Genomic DNA, 19,988 nt, shown 5'->3' with positions numbered 1-19,988 from the left:
ACCAACTATGAAACAAAAAGAAAAAAATCACAATCTACCAAGCTCTGAATCTCTCATAACAGATACTGATAGACATTGTAAGAATTAGACTTAATTGCATAGACTATTATTTCAGGTTTGCTTCCCTACATATCATGTTTCTGCCATGAAAGGCACTGGTAATCCAACCAAAATATAGACAGAGAAACAAGAGTGAAAATGAAGCAACAGTCCTTCTGTTGTTGCATTCACACAGCGCATGAATCTGGCTGAATATATGACTCAAACAGAGCAGCTTGGGGTCTCAGTGGTGTTTCATCTCCCTCTAGGGACACAAAGTGAACTCAGCAACTGGGTAAGAAATACAAGAATGAAAAGACAAAACCTTTTTAATAACCGCCATGTATACAGAATGCATAAATAAAGAAAATAAAAAAAGAAAATGATTCTCGTTTCGTCATTTTTGCGGTCAACTTCTTTTTTTTTATATGCCTGGGATGTCTTGAATATATCTGAAAAAAATCACTTTTTAATATATATTACTAGCAATGGAAGAAATATGTCTGTCTATGTATACCTGTATATATGCTGTATATATGTACGCATTTGCATGTATGTATACTGTAAAACTGTTTCCAAGTCAAACCCGGATATTTTTGAGCAAAGAATCTCTGCTGTCCCCTAGTGGGGGAAATGTGAGAGTTCCTTTCTGCAAATTTCATAAGCTAATACCATTTCAGGCTCCATTTAGATAGCCATTACTTCTTGTGAGTAGCCTACAATATTTCCAATCATGCAGCATAAACCATATTAAGAATATGGAGCCGATATTTTATTTTGTCTTGTGTTTTCACATGTGTCACGACACACACTGAAAAAACAAATCCTGCATATCATCCAATAAATGCATGAATTACTCAGCCAAAGTTGCAATTAACATGAACATTTTTTTTTTATTTCAGGGCTATTGCTGATAAAGTAATGCTAAAAGCTAAACAGAATGAACTGCTAATAAAGAGACAGGGAATTACCACTTTCTTTCAGGGGGGTCTTTGACCAGTCCTTCATTGAGAATCTTTCATGATCTTTCAGAACCCCTGGTCCATGCAAAACTATCAATTCTCAATTGGTGGTGGAGACTGCAATGTCTGTTACAAAACAGTAATTGGTGGTCAGACTAAAAACAAACTAAACCATTGGATGTCGTGATAATCCACTGAGGAATATAGTCAACAAAGATATGGTGCATCTCAAGCAATATACTACACTATGCTGAAATTTGAATGCCAGGAAAATACATCTGCAATTCCAATTATGCTGAACATTTCATAGTGAGGAAAGGGTCCACTAGAGGGCAGGCTTTGTCACATTTTAACATAACCAACAGAAATCATGTTTAAAATGTGGAAAGTCATGGCAAATAATCAACACCTTTAACATGAATCTAATTATTTACAGAACTAAAAGTATTTGGTTACATTCACCACACTTATGTGAGTGTCCTACATTCATTGTTTTTACACCAGTTTAATTCCACCTGTCCAGCTCAGCTATACTATACTTCTGTATAGTACTCCATTTGAATGTGTAAGAAGGCTGAACTTCTTTCCTATGGAAAAAACAACACATGTGAAGAGAACATGTGAAATGTGAAAAATAACCACACTTTTAAGATGAGAGTGGAAAAAGGCAACCTATGCTATTTATTATGTTGCATGTTCTGTTTTCACATGAAAATTGTAGTTTCACATGAAAATTGTGCTCAAATGTCAAACTGAGCATGTCCCATGTGAAGATGCAAATTTCACATGATTTCATGTCTTTTCACGTGTAAACTGTAGTCAATGAGAAATAAACTTTACACTTGCAAATTTCACACATGATCTATCCAATGGGAATATGTTCAGTTCACATGGGACATTTTCTTTTCACATATTTGACATGCTAATTTCAGTGTAGCCTACACTCAAAAATGGCACAGTTCATATGGCTTATTTTCTGTTTACATTACTGAATTTTTCAAGTTTACTTTTGCTTAATTTTCTCAAATACAATTGCTGTATTTAAATTGCTAATACAACTAAAACTGGAGTGGTAATTCACTCAAGTAATTGTATTTTATTAGAATCAAATGGATCTTAATTTTGAAATTCAAACTGATTTGTCTTGAGTTAACCCAAGTATTAACCTTAGTATCATAAAATTAAATCTTTTGAGTTGCAAATATTTATTTGAGTACAGGCATTGCTAAGGCTGGAATTCTGCTTTTTAATTGTAATAATTTCCCTTGGACATCGGAGTCCATCTGACAGCTTGGCCACTTGGCTTGAGCATTAATATGGAGCAGACACAATACCATAACGGCATAACAGCTCCAACGCCCCCCCATTCTTCCATGGTGCTTTCAGCACCCTCTTGCAATCTCAGAACTCCCCCTGGGGGGCGCTACCAACCACATTGATAAAGCCCAATTTAACAAACAATTTGAATGTTTTTGGTGATGGGACTTACTCTGAATGCTCTATGGATGAATGAGAGGAGTGCACCCTACCTTGAGACACAAAAAGTCTTGCAACCGCGCAATGACTACATACTTACCACATGCAAACCACCTGCTGACCATAAACAGACCACATAATGGCCATCTGCTTACCACAACCCAATCAAATTATAAGTACACAAGTACTTATAGTCAGGTTGAAAAACTAAGAGGAACACATCTGATTGGATGTACTGCCTCAGACATAGTACTAAGCCATGTTTCCATTCCGTCGTTTTTCAGCAACGACACAGGGTAAGTTAAAACTGCACTAAAACTGAAAAGTGTTTCCATTGAAAGACATGCCAGTACTGGAAGGCATTTAAGATTTATGTAGCCAAGGATGAAATCTGCCAATTGCCCTGAACTTCTAAAGCTTTGTTCTGTGAACAGGTTTGTCAGTTTCCTTGAAAATGAAATTCCACCAGCATAAAGCCTCAGCAGCTGAATGTGCTGTGAAACAACAAGTTCTCTGGACAAGGTCTCCATAGCCTGGTGGACTATTACACCTTGGGCTGTTGTATACTTTGAGACTCTGAGATTTAGCAGATGCTGTTATCCAGATACATACAGATCCAGATGCATACTACAATACTATTACTATTATGTTATTTACCAATACTGTCTGGAATGGCACAGTGCACAAAGGGTTTTGTCTTTTAGACCACATTACCACCTGATCAGACAAAATTAGTAATAATAGCCCTAATAGATCTCACTTTTGCGGTCAGTCTGCTGGAATTAAACTGACTGCAATTCCCCATATTTTTCATGAAGCAATGATGCAAGTAGTGTTGCCCAAACTGCAGAATATTGATCATCTCAAACTATATTTCATAGTATAAATTAGGCGGCACAAATGTTTCAATGGGTAGCACTGTTCATGCATGTTCTCCCCGTGTTTGCGTGGGTTTCCTCCCACAGTCCAAAGACATGCAAGTTAGGCTGATTGGAGAGTCTAAATTCCCAGTGGGAATGACTGTGTGAGTGAATGGTGTGTGTGTGCTGCAATGGACTGGTAACCTGTCCAGGGTGTATTCCTGCCTTTTGCCCAATGTATGCTGGGATAGACTCCAGCCCCCCTGTGATCCTGTTCATAGATGGATAGTATAAATGACATTCATCAGAGCAACTTCAGCTGATAGATCTGACTGTCTCCTGATATAGCAGCCAGAAATCTCAATCTGATTTACTTTTCAAATACCATATTTTATACTCTGAACTGATGGTATAGTTGCTGGCAATAGGTCTCTATTGCTTTAAAGGCAGGGCAAGTATTATCAAATGCCAAACCTAAGTATGTCAGTGACCTGACATACTTAAGAGGCCAAGAAGTGAAACATTCTCTTCATGTTGCCAGATACACTATTTACAAAGTAGAAATATTGACCAAACCAAATGAAGCCAAAGCTAGTTTTCAAGGCATGGCCTTGTGGTGGAAGCTACCAACCAATGTACATGGCCTGCTAGCTATGACAGAAACTGCCATTTCAGGTCTGGTAGAAATACGTTTCCTAAAGCAGCTCTACTGGCTTTGTCAGTTTCATACAGTCAGCAGCAGGAAATAACAATTCCATTCACTGGTTGTAAATGCATGGTCAAAAATGCAAATCTATTTAAATCAATTTTCTAAAAGCAATAAATAAAGGCCTTGGTATGTCATTGATAGTTAATCTCTCCCTCACTATCTATCTATGTGTGCGCGCGTGCATGAGTCCGTACTATGCAAATATGCGGTGGGAATTAAATAACATGTTGAAATAAAAGTACTGAGCACATCTGAGATTAAACATTACCAAACCAGCGATGTTGGGAAATAAATCCATTTGAAAGATTGAAGGATTAGTACATTTTGCCGCATGCATCCAATTAAATTAATAAAGCAGCTCAGATGGTTTACTTTAAAGCAGAATATGAGTAATCTGATATTTTGGTCGTCTCATGGAATCATTTGCACAAAATATTTCTCGTGGATTAAATTATTTCAGGAGCATTTCACCCGCACATCTGACCGTGTCCTGACTGCCTGCATGCACTCACTGACCTTGCACGAGTTTAAGTGAACACTCGACGTGCCAGCGCTTGTTGCAATTCACGCGGGTACCGGGGTAACGTTTCACATGCATAATCGAGCACTCGTGCCTTCCTTTTCAGTTCCCCGAAATATTAAGCAAAATAAATATTAATAATAGATGTATTTTTATTTTAAGCCCCTCAGACTATAACGCCCCTGTGCCTTTAAAACTCCAGACAAACGCCCATATGATCCCCGAGCTCCAATCACCAGTTCCTTTCGCAAAGGCAGGCGCTGCATTTTTGCCTTTTTCTAAACGCTAACATGGCGAAAAGGGAATGATGTGAAGAATTAATAGAAGGGACAGAAGAAATGTGAAAAACAACACAAAATAACATTTTCATGGAGATGAAAAGTCCGATGCAACGGGAGGGGAATCGGCACTCCTTCGCACCAGAAAATCTTGGATCAAAATGGTAGAGCGCTGCATTTTTCTTTTTATTTTATATCCCCCTTTGATCTCTTGCAAATTTTGGCTTGTTAGGCCTTTGAAACTTACCTGGATTTAGCCTTTTGCTGCCGTAGCACGAATGTGCATTCAGCATTAGCGGGTGTAAATGCTTATCTGTTGTGTATGAGCGTTTATAATGAAGTTTACAACTTGCACTCAGCTGGGAAAGAGAAACGAATGTTGGATAGATGACAAGAATTCACTAGCAACAATAGCTACATTGTTGCAAAGAGTTAAACTGCTTCAGCAAGATCCAATCGTGACTCGTGCATTTATAAGGACATTGGTCGTGATATCAATCGAAAGTGTAGCGTTTTCGTGAAACAACTTGTGTTGGATTATTTTCAACTGCACAGCAGAGAAAATGCAGTTGGCGCGTGGAAAATAGAACTTGCATGCAGCAATAAAGCTACTCTGCAAAATTGCCTTGAAGTGGCCACGCGGGTCAAATAATTCCAAGGTGTTAAGGCAAAATACAGCCAAGTGTATTGTTTGAGTAGGCAAGTTTATAGTATCTGTCACCTCGACAGTTTTCATATTTCCGAGAATAACGTGATAGCTCGAGGTATTTGCGCACTCTTGGTGGCTCGAGTCGCGACAGAAACGTGTTGAGTGACAGGAGGAGGGCGTTGAGAAAGTTGTCATGTGCCTCTATCAGTATCCTTCTGTTATTTTATTTGAAATATATTCATCTCTGAAGTTTTAGCGAATGCGAAATGTGCGTTTTATTTTATCTTGTGATCTAGCTGTATTGAACCGTCTTCTATAATTGTGCATGTCTGCGTCAACGGCGTAACGTTGAGTTAAGTTTGTGTAGTCTAGTACATTAGGTGGTATGTCTGTGAATTTAATCGTGTGTATTCGCTCAATAATGTGAACCTCTCGTATATTAGAAGTAGCTGTATTTTTGACATGATGTTCTGCATAGTGCAGGGAAAGGCATACAGGTGTAGATATACTTATAAGACCACACAGTATTTACGGTTGCGGCACAGTGTCAAGCTGTCTAGCCAGTCAGCAGACAAAGGACATGCATCTTGATTTTCTCGAAACGAATGCTGTGTTCTTGAGCGGCAATACAAATAATTTAAAAATCTGTCGTCTTTGTTTTTTCTTTAACTCAGTTCTGCAGACTTAGCTCCCGTGGTCTCTTAATTTCACTCCGATTCTACTTTCAGCCCAAATATACAGCAACACTGATGATGAAACTGAAAGTTTTTTTTGTTTTTTTTATCTCTCCCCACACTTTTCTTTTTCATAAAAGTATTAATTTACTCTAGTTTGCTGCACTACCTGATTGGCGTCTGGAGACCACCTCTGTCCAAACAGAAGTAGTTGTAGTATTGGTCCGGATAACTTCTATGTGTTTATGGCTTCATTATGTGTATAAGAGTTTTGGAGAAGATGTCCCATGATTATATACGTCTTGTGGTTTCAGTTCAGCTGCAATTCGGTTGAAGTTGTGCTAACCGTATTTGCCTGCAGTATGAAAGCTCCTGCTGGAGATATTTCACCTTACTTCAGATTTTATGGGCTGTTCAACACTAGCAGCTTTTTACTGTCTAATTGATTAGGAATTCAGGATGATCTCTAAGACAGAGGTGTGAGATTAGGCTAATGTTCTAACTGTTATTGTGATGGACTTTGAAATCCAGTTGCGAACTGCAAGTCATAATCTATCAAATCATAGTAGTAACTGTTTTGTTATGTAACTATTTTTGCCTTTTGCTTTTATAGTTAATTGCAGTCTGCATTTTGAATTTAGCGTGCAGAAAGAACCAAACTTTAGTTTGACTTGAGCTCTTCTCTCAAGATCAGAGATGAGGAGGAGGATAAGGTGGAGGGGGTGAGGGGTTGCAAGTATGTTTGCCTTATTTTAACTAAAATAGGGAAAAAAACCCAAACCAATACAATGGCATCAAGGCCGTGGGCTTTTTAGTTGCATCTTCTCTGCCCCTGGCAAAATGGTCTGGAACACCATGATTTGGAATTCTAATCAGATGGCTTTATGTTTGCCAAATTTTACTGTGAGAATGCCTTCTACATCAAAGGGTACGAGCTCCATATGCACGCCTGAGGAAATTAGTCAGAATCAAACCGCACTTTTATGTTTTAATTATTGATCCTCAAAACCCTGGTAAATGGGTTAGTTTGGAAATAAGGTAATTTGCTAACATTCTTTTAAAGAGCCCTGTATGAAATGCCTGATCCTGTGCTTGTTCAGTGTAGGGGGTAGGGTAGGGTAGGGTAGGGTAGGGAAGGGAGAGAGGTCATTCCAGGACACTTCCCTTCTTAAAAAAACGCAGCTCGCTGGTGCAGCGCAGTAATCCTGTAGGCTTTGCGCTTTGCACATCTGGAGGATTGGGTTAGCATCCGGGTCGGATCATAAGAAGAGTGAGCGTAATCCTCGCGGTTTAGTTTCCATTGGCTACAATTTAGAACTGTTGGGAAAATATGTCATTTAAGGTATTGCATACAGTAGACACAAAACCTGTTGGAACTTGTGAAAAATATTTTGGGGTTTTCTGCCAACAGCAATCTGTTTGCTCCATTACCTGGTTTAAATGATGTCCTGCCCTGTATTGCCGTTAAAGTGGTTATAATAAGACTGCTGATATCATGCATTGGATGTAGATGAATGGCTCCTCATCTCTGTTTTTCCTATTCTCTGTTGTACCGTTGATAGCAGTGCCTTTAAAATGCCTTCTTATATAGATGTGTTTTTTACACTTTTATAGCCTGATGTATATACATAAACGTAATGAGGAAATGGAAGACATTTGAGAATTGAACGCTAAGATTTTACACACTGAGTTTAAGCCTTACAGCCTGAATTACCCAGGATTATATTTTATGGAGCATTTTACAAGCCTTATTCACTGGATGCAAGGGTTCTTTACACATAGTGCGTTGTTGATAGAGATATACTCCCTGACTGACATTGTGAAAGTTTAATTTATAATTTACCTATAGTAAGTGTTCTTTATTAATATTGTACCATTTAAATACACTCAAATGCATCTCTGTACATTCCTGTGTCAGAAGAAGATGCTATGGAAGGAGAGGAAAGAGGAGCTTGAAGTCTGCTACTATAACAGCATTTTCACTTATTTGAATAAGTATGGCCAGACCAAGACCAAGCTGTAATCACATTTGTATAATCAAACATCGTCTCCAGGCAACGTACATTATCAGTAACTGTCATATGTAATGCATGAATAGCACCAACAGAAGAGGAGAAGTTAACCGTTTATTTTCTATGGATCCGAATGGGAGACATTTCAATAATGGTGCAAGATTTGAAGCCAAAATGGGGCAACAATGGTGTATTGGACTGAGATGTTGATGTAAGCTTGTGGGAGGAGTTGAGTTTAAGCTCCACAGCAGGAGGAGTTGGACAAACAGGATATAAGGAGGATTCATTTGGAGAGAAATTCAGAGAGCTTGGATTGTTTGAGAAACTGTTCGTATGTATTGCTCTGTGCAGACCAACCCGGGTTCTTGTAGGTCACTTATGAGTCATATACAATAAACCCAATTTTATCAGACTCTGTTTATTTGTGTTGGTTTTCTGAAGAAGTTTTCGATGAGTGGAGGGAACACCCAGTCCATCTGGCCCAGACTGGGGCAGTTTTTCTACCACAACATTAAAAAAGTATTATCACTGTGAATGATTACAACACTGAAAAATTACAACACTGCCCAGAACTAATCCTTCTACTCGTTTACGCATTTTCTTACACATAGGATTGTCTTTCCTTGTTTTTAATGTCAGCATTATTATGACATTTTTGTTCCGGCTGGTGTAATGAAATGTGTAACAATAAGCATTAATATAGATTGCTTGGACAGTCAATTAATCAATTTTGGCGATGAAGTACTACAGCGTGCTCTGGGAGCAGAGGTGATCAGCTCTGGGATTGAACCTGCAGCTCCACAGGCCTGTGTCTGTCTATCACTGGCATTGTAATGAATTTTAGATGCTTTACATGCTCCGCATCTCTGGATAGGGTTTGCTAAGTGGTGTGCGGTACATAAATAGGATCATGGTAAACCAAATGCGTAGTTTAGAATGGTTTTGGTGGCCTTGCAAACAGTAACCCCACAGAGTATTGAGAAATAAACCAAAGGCATAAATAATATCGCTCATCATTGCATGCCTGCTTTGGACCAATCATTACAATTATTATTATTATTTTTTGTCGTCTCTTTCCCAGGGGAACCCACTTAGATGTTGTTTAAACACTGTCCATTCATCAACTGGATATGCAACGGAACAATTTTGGTCAAGCACCTCACTCAAGCACAATAGCTCTGTCCCTCCTGGGGTTTGAACTGGCAACCCACTGCCAGAAGATCAGAGGCTGGGAATGAACTTGTGATGGGCATATGTGCTGCTCGTGAGTCGCACCTGGCTAATATGCTGCTTTGCGTGTCTGAATTTTGTATGATTTGGGACCACACCCAGGGGAGGCCTGCCTGGGAAAAGTCTTGCTTTTTAAATGCTGCTTTATTCTGTTATGAGCCGTCATGCTGATTTAAGAGAGATGTCATTTATAGCCAAAGTAGCTGGATATCCTTCTGTTCATCTGTAGTTTGCACATAACGGTTGCAAATGTGTGAACAAGGGATTCATTGACACATGATTAAGAAGAACATATTTTAGAAGGAAGACAAACTGAATCGGGCTTAGCCGTTAAATATTTTAGGCTAGGTCAGTTTTGCCTTGCGGCCCTCAGTGACATGCTGCTGTTTGACTGACAAACAGCATTGAACTAATTAACTGAAATGGAATAGTTAATGAGATTTGAAAATAATTTAAATCAAGCCAAGGGGGCGGCTTTGCATGAATTGAATTATTTAAAGCGTTCATTCTAAGGGGCGATGCCTCTTGCAGGTTATGTGAGGTAAATGGCTTCTCGTGCTCCAGAATTGTCTTTGTGATGAAGGTGGAAGCATCGGTCACCAAGGTGCAAAACCTAATTACTCTAGAATCAGGGACAAAACAGTTTCCCAATCTGAAATTGCCAGATGCATGACCCCACACAGATTTCTTTTTTTCTCCTTTTTCCTTTTGCATGATTGAACAGAAGTGCTCTTTATAGGTGCAATAGGTAAGATTTTTGTGGTAAAACATTGTGACAAGACCATTGTAAAGCCCTTCCTATCATTGAAAAAGGCTCATTGACATGTTGACTCACCCTCTGCCTGTGTTTATAGTCCTTAAATTCGGGTTTCAAAATATGCAGTTGACGGGTCGGCACTCTGTACCAAAACATTGTATGGCTGTACAGTAATTCAAGGTCATTTGGTGAAAATTGGTTCTAATTGCGTTCCAACGTCAGTACGTTCTCAGAAAAGGGGTGGGATGAACACTTGTGGTTTGAGGGTGTTTGTTGCTGCTGTCCCTCTCTTGACCGTGAGAAGTCCAAAATTACCTATTGTACCTTTAAAGATTTGTCTTATGAAAGTGAAGGTCAATTTGGACTGTTTGTCCAGACAAAACACAGCCGGGAGCAGCCTTATTACAGTAAATCACTGAGGTTTCATTTAGATAAGTTTAGGCTGTGTGCAGGTTCTTGAAAAAGTCTTGGCCCACTGGCCAACTTGAAGCCCTGTTCACCTCCTTTCTCTCAACTTTCAGTTTCTCTTAGGCTGCACCTTTGTATTGCTGTTTTATGAAATCATGTGAATACAGACTTCAATTTATAAGGAGAAATTGTCAGAAGCATATAAAACAGCCTTTTTCAAAAATACTTTAAACATGAAATACTGCCGCACTAGTGTGCAGAGATATTAAGTCGTCATTCAGATGGCTATATTTCTTTCAGCTTCACACACAAACCGAATAATAAATTCCAGGTTATGTCCAAATACACATCTTTATCAACACATTGATATCCATGCTCATCTCTTCATTCCATCTAGGGAATGCATGTTATATTTCATTTCCTCAAAGTGCTGTTTTAGCGCCAGTCGGTCCACAGATTCAGAGGCTCTAGATTAAGGTGACTGGACATTGTTTGGGAAGGGTAACGTCAGCATAATTGCTGGGTTGTGAACAACAGTTATTCATCCCAGCAGAATGTGTGGACACCTCAAGTGGTTTCATCATAATCTCCAGTAAGATTCTTCTGCTGCAGTCTGCCTCCAGTGGGACTCTGGGGTTTATTAAAAGTGCAGCGTGACCTTTTCACAGGCTGGGATCCCTTGAATTTATTCACCGACTAAATGGTTTCAGAGGGCAGAAACAATGGGAGGAAGGGAGAGCTTCTGAGGCATACAGGGTAAGGCTTATGTTCCTGATAAATAAAATTGCGGTTTACCTCTTGAAGGGTTCAGTTTGAAGAGAGGAAGATGCTCTAGAGCACAGGTGTCAGATTAAACTCCATGCTGGACAAAATGAGGTCAGTTATCAGTAGTGCTCATATTACATGGCTTGCATGGCTTTGTTTTGCACTGAGAACCTCATGCAATTGTTGTTGGATAGGGGGTTGCTTAGTTATGTGTTAACATAGGTATTATCAAAGCCTTGCCAGGCCATTGGGCACCCATGGGTCCAAACTCAGACAGGCTATGCTTCTTTTAGGCCTTGGTCCTGATGGATACTTCAGGTATTCATGAACAGTAATGTTTCTTTTGACAGGGGTTAAAACTGATCGAAGTTTGTATCATGAGCTTGTATGGTATCCCTGGAATCCCTCCACCATGGCCACTAGTCCCAAACCTGCTGGGAACCATTAAGCAGGTCTTCACTGGAACATCAGAGCCACTTGAAAAGAGTGTAACTCTTGGAGAAACCGTAGTCACTGTTCCTAACTCCTTGTTTGACTGCCCAATGAGGCGTTATGGCTTTTGGGTTGGGTACAGTGCATGGCCATCATTCAGTCCAACGATGACAGATTGTGACCGCTTGGTTATTTGACTCTGGCCCGGTAGGAATTTCTGTATTTTACTCCACTCAGCATCTGCCAAGTTCTGCGCATGCAAGTAACCGGGAACATTGCTGAAATACTGTCCACATTTCCCTCAAGCAGGCTTTTTTATTTCCCTCTGCTCTCTCCCTGCTTGCTGCATGAATGTAATGTGTTCTCTGTGGTGCGGTGGTGTGAGATATGGAGTGGAGATGCTAGCTTGGCAGGTGGCACGGCCACGCCAGAGCTTCGACTCAGCACTTTTGCACAGCCTCACAAGCAGCCGTCTCAATCACAGTCACCTCCAGGGGACGCTGTGACCCACACCAGGCTGCCTGGGGCTCCTGCATGGGGCTACTGTTGTTTATTTCAAGCAGGTGAAAGAGAGTCTGGTTCCTCGGTTGTGATTTAGGGCCTGTCTGTGCCCTGAGGTTTATGAGGATTGTAGCCTTTCATCCACTATGACCCAGAACTGATACTCCAAAATCTTTCAGTGGAAGCTGCTAGCTGAGGGCCAGTTTTTAAATTGTTCTCTGGGAACTGCCAAGGACTAAGTGTTTTATGTATTTTAGAGAACAGGACCTTGGCTCCTCTTTGTCCTAGTTTGCCAATTTAAAACCGTATAACAAACGGTTATAAGAAATAATGTGATGTACCTCACCAGTTCTTGTCTGTTTCTCAAGTGCCCTCTGTTTGTATCGAATGTTGTACCTGTCACTGTACAATCCCAAACTGTGGATGGCTGCAAACATCAGAAGTTCCCAGGTCTGCGGTGATCTCTTATTATTGGACACCAGGCAATCAATACGGCTGCTTTATTCCATGGTTTATGGATTATTACACGGGTCCTAGCTCTTCTGTGCTCAGCTTGAAAGAAAAACGAACTCGATTGAGGCAGAAAGAAGTGGTACGTACTTTCCCCATTACAATAGAAGAGTGTGGTGGGGACTGCTAATGGCCTGACAAGGCACAGTGCAGATAAGGTCAATAAAAAAGTGCACATCACCCAAATGGCTTTTCAGAGTAACACAACTATCCCAGTGCCTCGCTCGACTCCTCAGAAATTAAAATAGCAGGGAGATAGAATAACTGAACTGATTTCAAATCAGCTGCAGCTCCAGCCAGCCCTTCAGGTTTGATTTCTTAGGCGTGATTAAGCCAGCAGATTGAAGATGTCTCTTGTGTTTTTGAATCATCCCTAAAAAGGAGCTTAATTTTCACATTCACATATCCGTGAATGGCAAAACTCAATTTTCATTGAAACCTGCTTTGTGATTAAATGGAACTTCTTAGAAATGTCTGATTTACATCTCATTATGTCCAATACTTTACAAAAACATTAAAACCCTGTCGTACGAATTGTAATTTCACGACTTATGGTTTTGGCTGTTCTTTGCTGTTTATTTGTCAGTGTTATATAAGCGCTGCGTGGCTAAAAATGAAGCTCAGTGGTAGGTCGCTGTCACTTTCGGTGGCATGTAATTCAACCTGTCAGAAAGCGTTCCAGCACATGGCAGTTCCCTGACCACGTCTTCTTGCCTTCTGATTTCTCTGTGCCATTATTCCACCGCTCTGATATTGATTTAAATGCTTCTATGTTTTCTGAACTTAACACCAACACTATTGGAATAGTATAGGTTTGGGTATTTTAAGCATTTGTAGCATGTGAACAATGAATATTAGTGTTTCATACTTGCATTCTGGAAAAATATTCTGGCGTTTAAATTAAAAGGGGAAATGCTGAATTATATGTGTTGTGCGGATTAATGTACAGAGTGCATTATTGTACATTATAATGCATTAATGTACATTATTGAAAAATATAATTACTTTTCAGAAGTGTCATTTTAAAGCAGCACTACACGATTTGGATTGCATTGTTGCAATGTCTTGTGCCATTGAAAGAATGATTACTATTACAATTATGCGTCAAACTCTTGCCAGATATGCCTCATTCACTTTCTTAACTGCTAATGGGGTTTGTGATTGCCCCTCCCATTATAACCAGCCTATAGTATAATATGTTTGAAATGTTTGAAACTGCTGATTATTCTTCATTGAGCAGCTCAAGGTTCTCTTTAATTAAACATGCCGTTGATATAACCCCGCATGAACCCCGCACTGTAGACAAGCAACGCATTGGGTGCATTTTAATCAACAGAGCGAAGTCGCTGCTGGGTACTGATGCAGCCGCTAAGGAAAGAGAGGATGCCTGGAGGTGATTGGGTAGCCGACAGGGTAGCCATTCCTGTAATTAGCTTTCTGAGAAATAATCATTTCAGCGTTCGAAAAATTGAAATGGTGTCAGAGCCCGAGGCCTCCTTGTGCAGTGGGTGGGAGAGACTCTTCCGGAAAGATTCTCGCGGGAAACCTGAGCTGCCAGCGTTAACTGAAATCCAATCCTTCTCTGTGTGCACTGATGCCAGAAATGGAGGCAACCGTGGCACGTTAACAAGGGCTCTTGGCAGCCCTCGCTGGATGCTTAGTGTCACCTGCATCCTGAAGAAAGAGAAAAGGGCTTGTTTGTGTCAGGGCACGTTGGGAATTATTGAACCCTTATTGAAGGTTCCTTGCTGATCAGCTTTCTTGTTTAAAAAAAAAAAAACTGAAACCGGTTTTGAGCCTCCTCAGAGCTTGCAGTGTCTACGAGATATGTAGAGAATTTTATGATACAATTCAGTTCACGGCCGTCAAGCAGAAATTTTAAATTTGAGAATTGATGCAATTCTTGATGCCTGAATAGCTATGCGTTTGTCAATTCCAATTTCAATTTGATAAAAGTAAGAACCGTTGTTTTATTTACAAAAAAGAATCCTAGCATGAATAGAATATTGACATAAAACTACCGTGTCATTAACTCACTATTTTGAGCGGTAGCATATATTGTTTTTATTGAAAATTTGCTTTGTTTCTCATACGTCGTCTTTCTCAACAGCAGTTACAATCCTGTCTCATCAGTGCCATATTCATATCTCGGAGGGAAAAACGCTATCGGGCATGGACTGTGAAGCACTGTCAAATTTACAGTCCTACAGAGGACGGTGAATTTTGTTCGGCTGGGATCCGCGGGCTACAGGGACCTGATTAATTTGGGTAGCCATAGGACCTACGAGACCGAGGCAGCCCTGCTACCCTCTTCCCAGGCAACACTACATCCAATTACACACTACGATACGAGGCCTGGCAGAATTAGACAAATCTTGTGTTTTATCCGGTTACACAAAGTATTGACCTCATTACATGACATTATATTGCATTATATTATGTTGCATTATACTGAAATCATTTACCAGTAATGTGAGCAATATGCCAGGCCTGGCTAATTGTATTCCCAGACCAGTGTGCGCATGTATACCATCGCTAAACCATTAATGCAAATACACATTGAGAATACGTACAGGTTACATCCATAACAAGAATGAAAGAAGAAAAAGCTTGAGGCGTAGCCTGAATCGGTAGGGAAGGCGTGAGAGTTCGGGGGTGTGGATGAGAGGGGAGCTAAGATGTGGTCTGAAGTGGTCGGTCTTCGTCCGAAGATGCAAATGTCAATTCTGCTCTCCACCATAGAATGTTTGTTCCACTACTAGGGGGGCGCCAGCACAGACAGGCACTGTGGCTGGCAGGAGTGACTACAGGGGGAGGGGATGGCCAGTGTTTCTGCGGCGGGGTGGTTGCGCACGCGGAGGAAACATCCAATTTATACCCCCTCTATGTGTATTTTCTTCTTTTCATAATATCTATCATAATAAATAGCCAGGGCCTGGCAATGTGGTGGTATTCACTGTAAGTCTTGCAAAATTGCAGTCTGAAGCATTCCGGTTCAGTCAGATCAAATTAAGTAATTGATGGGGTTTATATTTCAACCCATGAAGGTAGCCAGTTTCGCAAGACATTATCCTTGAGTGTTCGGCATGGTATGTTTGTAATTTTGCGAGTGAGTAATTAAGCGAACAAAAATAAACAAAGTTTGCATCTTTTCACCGTTGTATGAACGGTTGTTCTGTTACAGAGTTAGCATTAGGATCTGTTGTGCCCTAAATGGAGTTGGTACTGGTGTTGATACACACCTGCCACATAAACATTTCTGTTTAGCTTATATCAGGATTTATCCACCTGAAGGTTCCCATTTCGAAATGATTATAGTTCAGTGGGTCTTGAAACTAGGCGTGTGTCCTGCCAAGCACCGCATATTATTTGGGTGCTTAATGGTTTTTCAAAAAGTAAGAAACTAAACTGAATGTATCCACATTTATAAGAATAGTCTGCAACCTGCTTTCTTTCAGAGACTTTTCTCCCGGCAGGATTAACATATAAATGGAAATGCTGAAAGAACTCTTGCCGACCCCTTCATGCAGCTTCCAGCCACGGCTAAGCCTACTCCATCTCATTTATCCATTTCCTCCCGATAAACTAGTCTGCGATAGCACCCAGAGTTCAGTGGAAGAAAGCAGCTCAGGTTTAGCTCTGGCAGTCGGAATAAAAATTGACATTTCCTCGCTTTGTCTGCTGAGCCCGCAACCAGCAATCTTAAACTTCCTGGTCCGCTAATATAAAGCAGCCGATATGCCTTCCCAGGCTAATGGAGGCTGCATATAAAAAAGAAAGGCCAATAAAAATGTATCACATAATGAAGGGTACTTCTACAGTTCCATAAAAGAAAGATAAAGTGATTTTATCTCGCAGTTTTTCCTCAGTAAGCTGTCCCACCCTTCTTCTTTTCACAGAGTAACTCCCCACTGGACTCGATGCCCTCTGTCCTTCGTCTGGCAAAGTTGAGCGATTGTTTCCATTTCTTAAATGAAATTCATGAGTTTTTTGTTTTTTTTTTCTTTCTGTGGGAATTTTTTTAAAGAAAATATTGAAAGGGCTTCCCCTGACTCTTTTCAGTCCTCTTCTCAATGGTAATGTTGTTTCTCTTCTTCTTTATTGTATCTATTTTTAGCTCTGGATTTGAGATGGTTTTGCAAGCATCTGAACGTTTAGCCACCCCTTCCACATAGGAGATGCATTATGAGAAATCATGCAGTGCATTCCTCCCGCGCCTCACACCGTGGTGAGTGGATAGTTGTAAATGTTCCAGGCCACAAATATGTGGCTTCTTCTCACACATTCCCAGGTCATGGGGGATGGACGTTTTGTAATGAGACGGAATCTCATTTGTGGAATAGAAAAAATATTCTGAACCACAGATAACAACGCACATTCCATGCAAGTACTGTAAGCAACCTGGAGCCACAATGAATTGCCAACACGCTCTGTTTACTGAGTAAGTTCAGCAAGATAGCGGTGTGATTTTGGTCTCCTGGGCAGGGAAAGTAGCATTACTACATTTCTTTCTCACTTCCTGATTTCTCAGGCTTACATGAACTGAATTGGCTGGAGGATTCACAAAAATAGCTCTTGTTCAAAACTGGATTCCAGCTATGATGAATCACTACAAACATTTGACCAGAACAATACGGACCAGTCCATAAAACCCAATGTTCCTTTGGTGTCCTAAATGGCATATTAATTAATTGTCACAATTAGCAGTGACAGAAAAAAGGAAACCGCAGATCTGTTAAGAAAATGTGTTCAGGGCGTACGTTCTGATGCACTAAAGCTTGTTAACCAAAGGTGTGTGCTGTCATACTGTGCACGTTTACAGTGCCTGTGCTTCACACTTGTTCCCTGAAGGCACAGCATGCAGCCTGGTGCCCAGTGTGTTCCCTGATTACTTCTCCAGGCAATAAAAAGAAAGTGATATGATTTTCAAATAAAATGAGGATCATCTGGTGTGTGCCTACAGTTTTTTCTTTTTTACAATATATGTATTTATATATGTATTGTCTCAGTTTCTCAGTCTGTACAGTGTATTTGTGTCTCTCGCTCTCTCGCTCTCTCGCTCTCTTGCTCTCGCTCTCTCTGTGTGTCTGTCTGTCTGTGGTCCTTGCTGTCTTACACACACACATGCACATGCACACGCACACGCACACACACACACACACAGTGTCACATTCCCTCCTTCCTAACAGATGGGAGGCCCGGGTGTGAGTTTCCCCTTGTTATGCAGTGAACTGACACGCTGGCCTCTTTGTAAGGTAGTGTCCTGCCGTTGCCTTTAATTGCCCTCATTTTGCCAGTGGAGGCCGCAGCCTTGTAAAAGCAGCCTAATTAAGCTCAGCACATGCTTCCTGGGCTGTCATATGGAGGATATGGCCAGTCACATCTGTCTGCTTTTCTTCTCCTCTCTCTGAAACCGCTGAAGTCTTATGCAGATAAAGCTGTACAGATTTATTGGTTCCTTTGCTAATTTCTGTGTAATTGCGCTTCTCCTAAGGGTGCTGCAGTTCTTATTTCCACATTAGTCTCTCTGTCCACACACTGACATTAAATGTAATGGAATAGAGTGACTGTTCGTGAAGTCGGCATCTAAAACACACAATACAAACACTAAAAATGCAGAGTGCTGTTCATTACAACAACGCAACACAAAACACAGTCTGAATAAGAACTGCAGAGAAAGATGAGTTCATGCCACGTTCCAGCATCAATACAAATTGGGGTGCTGTAATACTGTGCTTATATCTGTAATGGTTGAATCAAAGCACTGAGGGTCTGGAATAATTGATCGCACTCCCCGTGTTTGCGTGACCTCCTAAAACACATACAGTGTGTTTGCATCATGGCCTGTACCTGAGTTATGGAAATAAGAACAGTTACATTTTCTATCGTGAATATGGCGTGATAAATCCGATAGAAATGGAGTTTGTTGTTCTGCATCTCTGTCCGTGCTTGAGAGCATTATTGTGTGCAGATGTAAGAACCGTGTCAAATGCAATTCCAGAGATTCAGATGTTATTTTCCAGGGCTCAATATTAATAATGAAGTGTAGCGGTCTATAGCAAGTTTGAACAGGCAAAATCTAATGAAGGTCCCTGGGGCCTCTCTGCAGCACATCGGCATCTCGTACATCCTGTTTTTGGAGACATGGTGTTTTGATAAAGCAGTTTTCTGGAAGGAAGGTCCACGATTCGAAACATGGTTATTCTGATGCTTTCGTTCATTTGGAGTTCATAGCCACAGGAACGATGTGCACCGTGGCCTTTGGATTCAACGTTTGGAAAACATAAAACCACAGGGCCACCACACACTCGCACTACAGATTTGCCACGCTGCAGTTTGAGAGTTGATTCTCTGCTTGAAGGTTCATTTTGGACCATGGTACAGACCCAGAGAGTCTGCTATGGTGTGACAGAAAGTCAACATTGCTGTGAAGTGCTACCTTCCTATGGCTCCGTCTGCTTCGTTTTTAACAGTTCCTAGGTCCCACTCTCGGTTCAGTAATACCATATTTTAAATCGATATTTTTATCCCTGTGTGTGCAGTGCAGTCAGAATGACTGTACAGTGTGGTCTACAGGCTGTCGCTAATGTGCGGTAAAGTGTCATATAGCACGGCTCCCCCCTCTCCCGGTCTTGTGTCTGTTCCATTCTTTTCTCTCATCGAGGTCACACAGGGTGAAGAAATCGGGAGAGGAAGGCTAGGGTGATGAAAGTAGAGAAGGAGAGAGTTTGAGAGAGAATGGCTGTTTAATTCTTATTTTAAGGCAGTGTGATCATTTTTTAGCAGTTTGATATTTGTATCTACTGTATAAAATGTTACATTTTAAAAATGCATTTTTAAATACATTTTTTGTCCTTTATCCCTCCCATTTAGTGATTGAAGGAGTATGTTTGGGGGGTTATACATTAGGAGGATATTGATATTGTGAATCCGGTTTAGAGACACAGCCAAGGTTTCTTTCATTCATGCAGGCCTTTCAAGCCCATAAATTTAGTCTGATGGAAAAATGTTTTGATGTGTAGGAGCTGCACTTTGGGCACTGCATGGTCAGGAGCACAGCTGTGGTCCAGGGTACAAGGGGCACATTGGTCTGATGCAGGTCCAGGGTGCTCATTGCAGTTCTGTTGGGAGCCCCTATGGTTGAGAGTCACTCAAGCTGGGGTGGCCAGCTGTGTGAGTCGTGCTTTGGGGGGGGGGGGGCGGGCA

At 40.8% G+C, this 19,988-nt stretch overlaps 1 protein-coding gene across 1 annotated transcript in view; it reads left to right on the top strand.

Moving 5' to 3' along the window:
- Positions 1-4,808: 4,808 nt before the first annotated feature.
- Positions 4,809-19,988, top strand: part of LOC133137508 (zinc finger and BTB domain-containing protein 47-like) — a 32,847-nt gene continuing 17,667 nt past the window's right edge. Inside the window, exon 1 of the mRNA XM_061255826.1 lies at positions 4,809-5,008. Coding sequence (XP_061111810.1) covers positions 5,006-5,008 — 3 coding nt within the window. The 5' untranslated portion in view covers positions 4,809-5,005. The remainder of the gene's footprint in view (positions 5,009-19,988) is intronic.

This window comes from Conger conger, chromosome 9, assembly GCF_963514075.1.
Source record: "Conger conger chromosome 9, fConCon1.1, whole genome shotgun sequence".
In the NCBI taxonomy this organism is placed as follows: Eukaryota; Metazoa; Chordata; class Actinopteri; order Anguilliformes; family Congridae; genus Conger; species Conger conger.
This window is presented reverse-complemented; position numbering and strand designations above follow the sequence as displayed.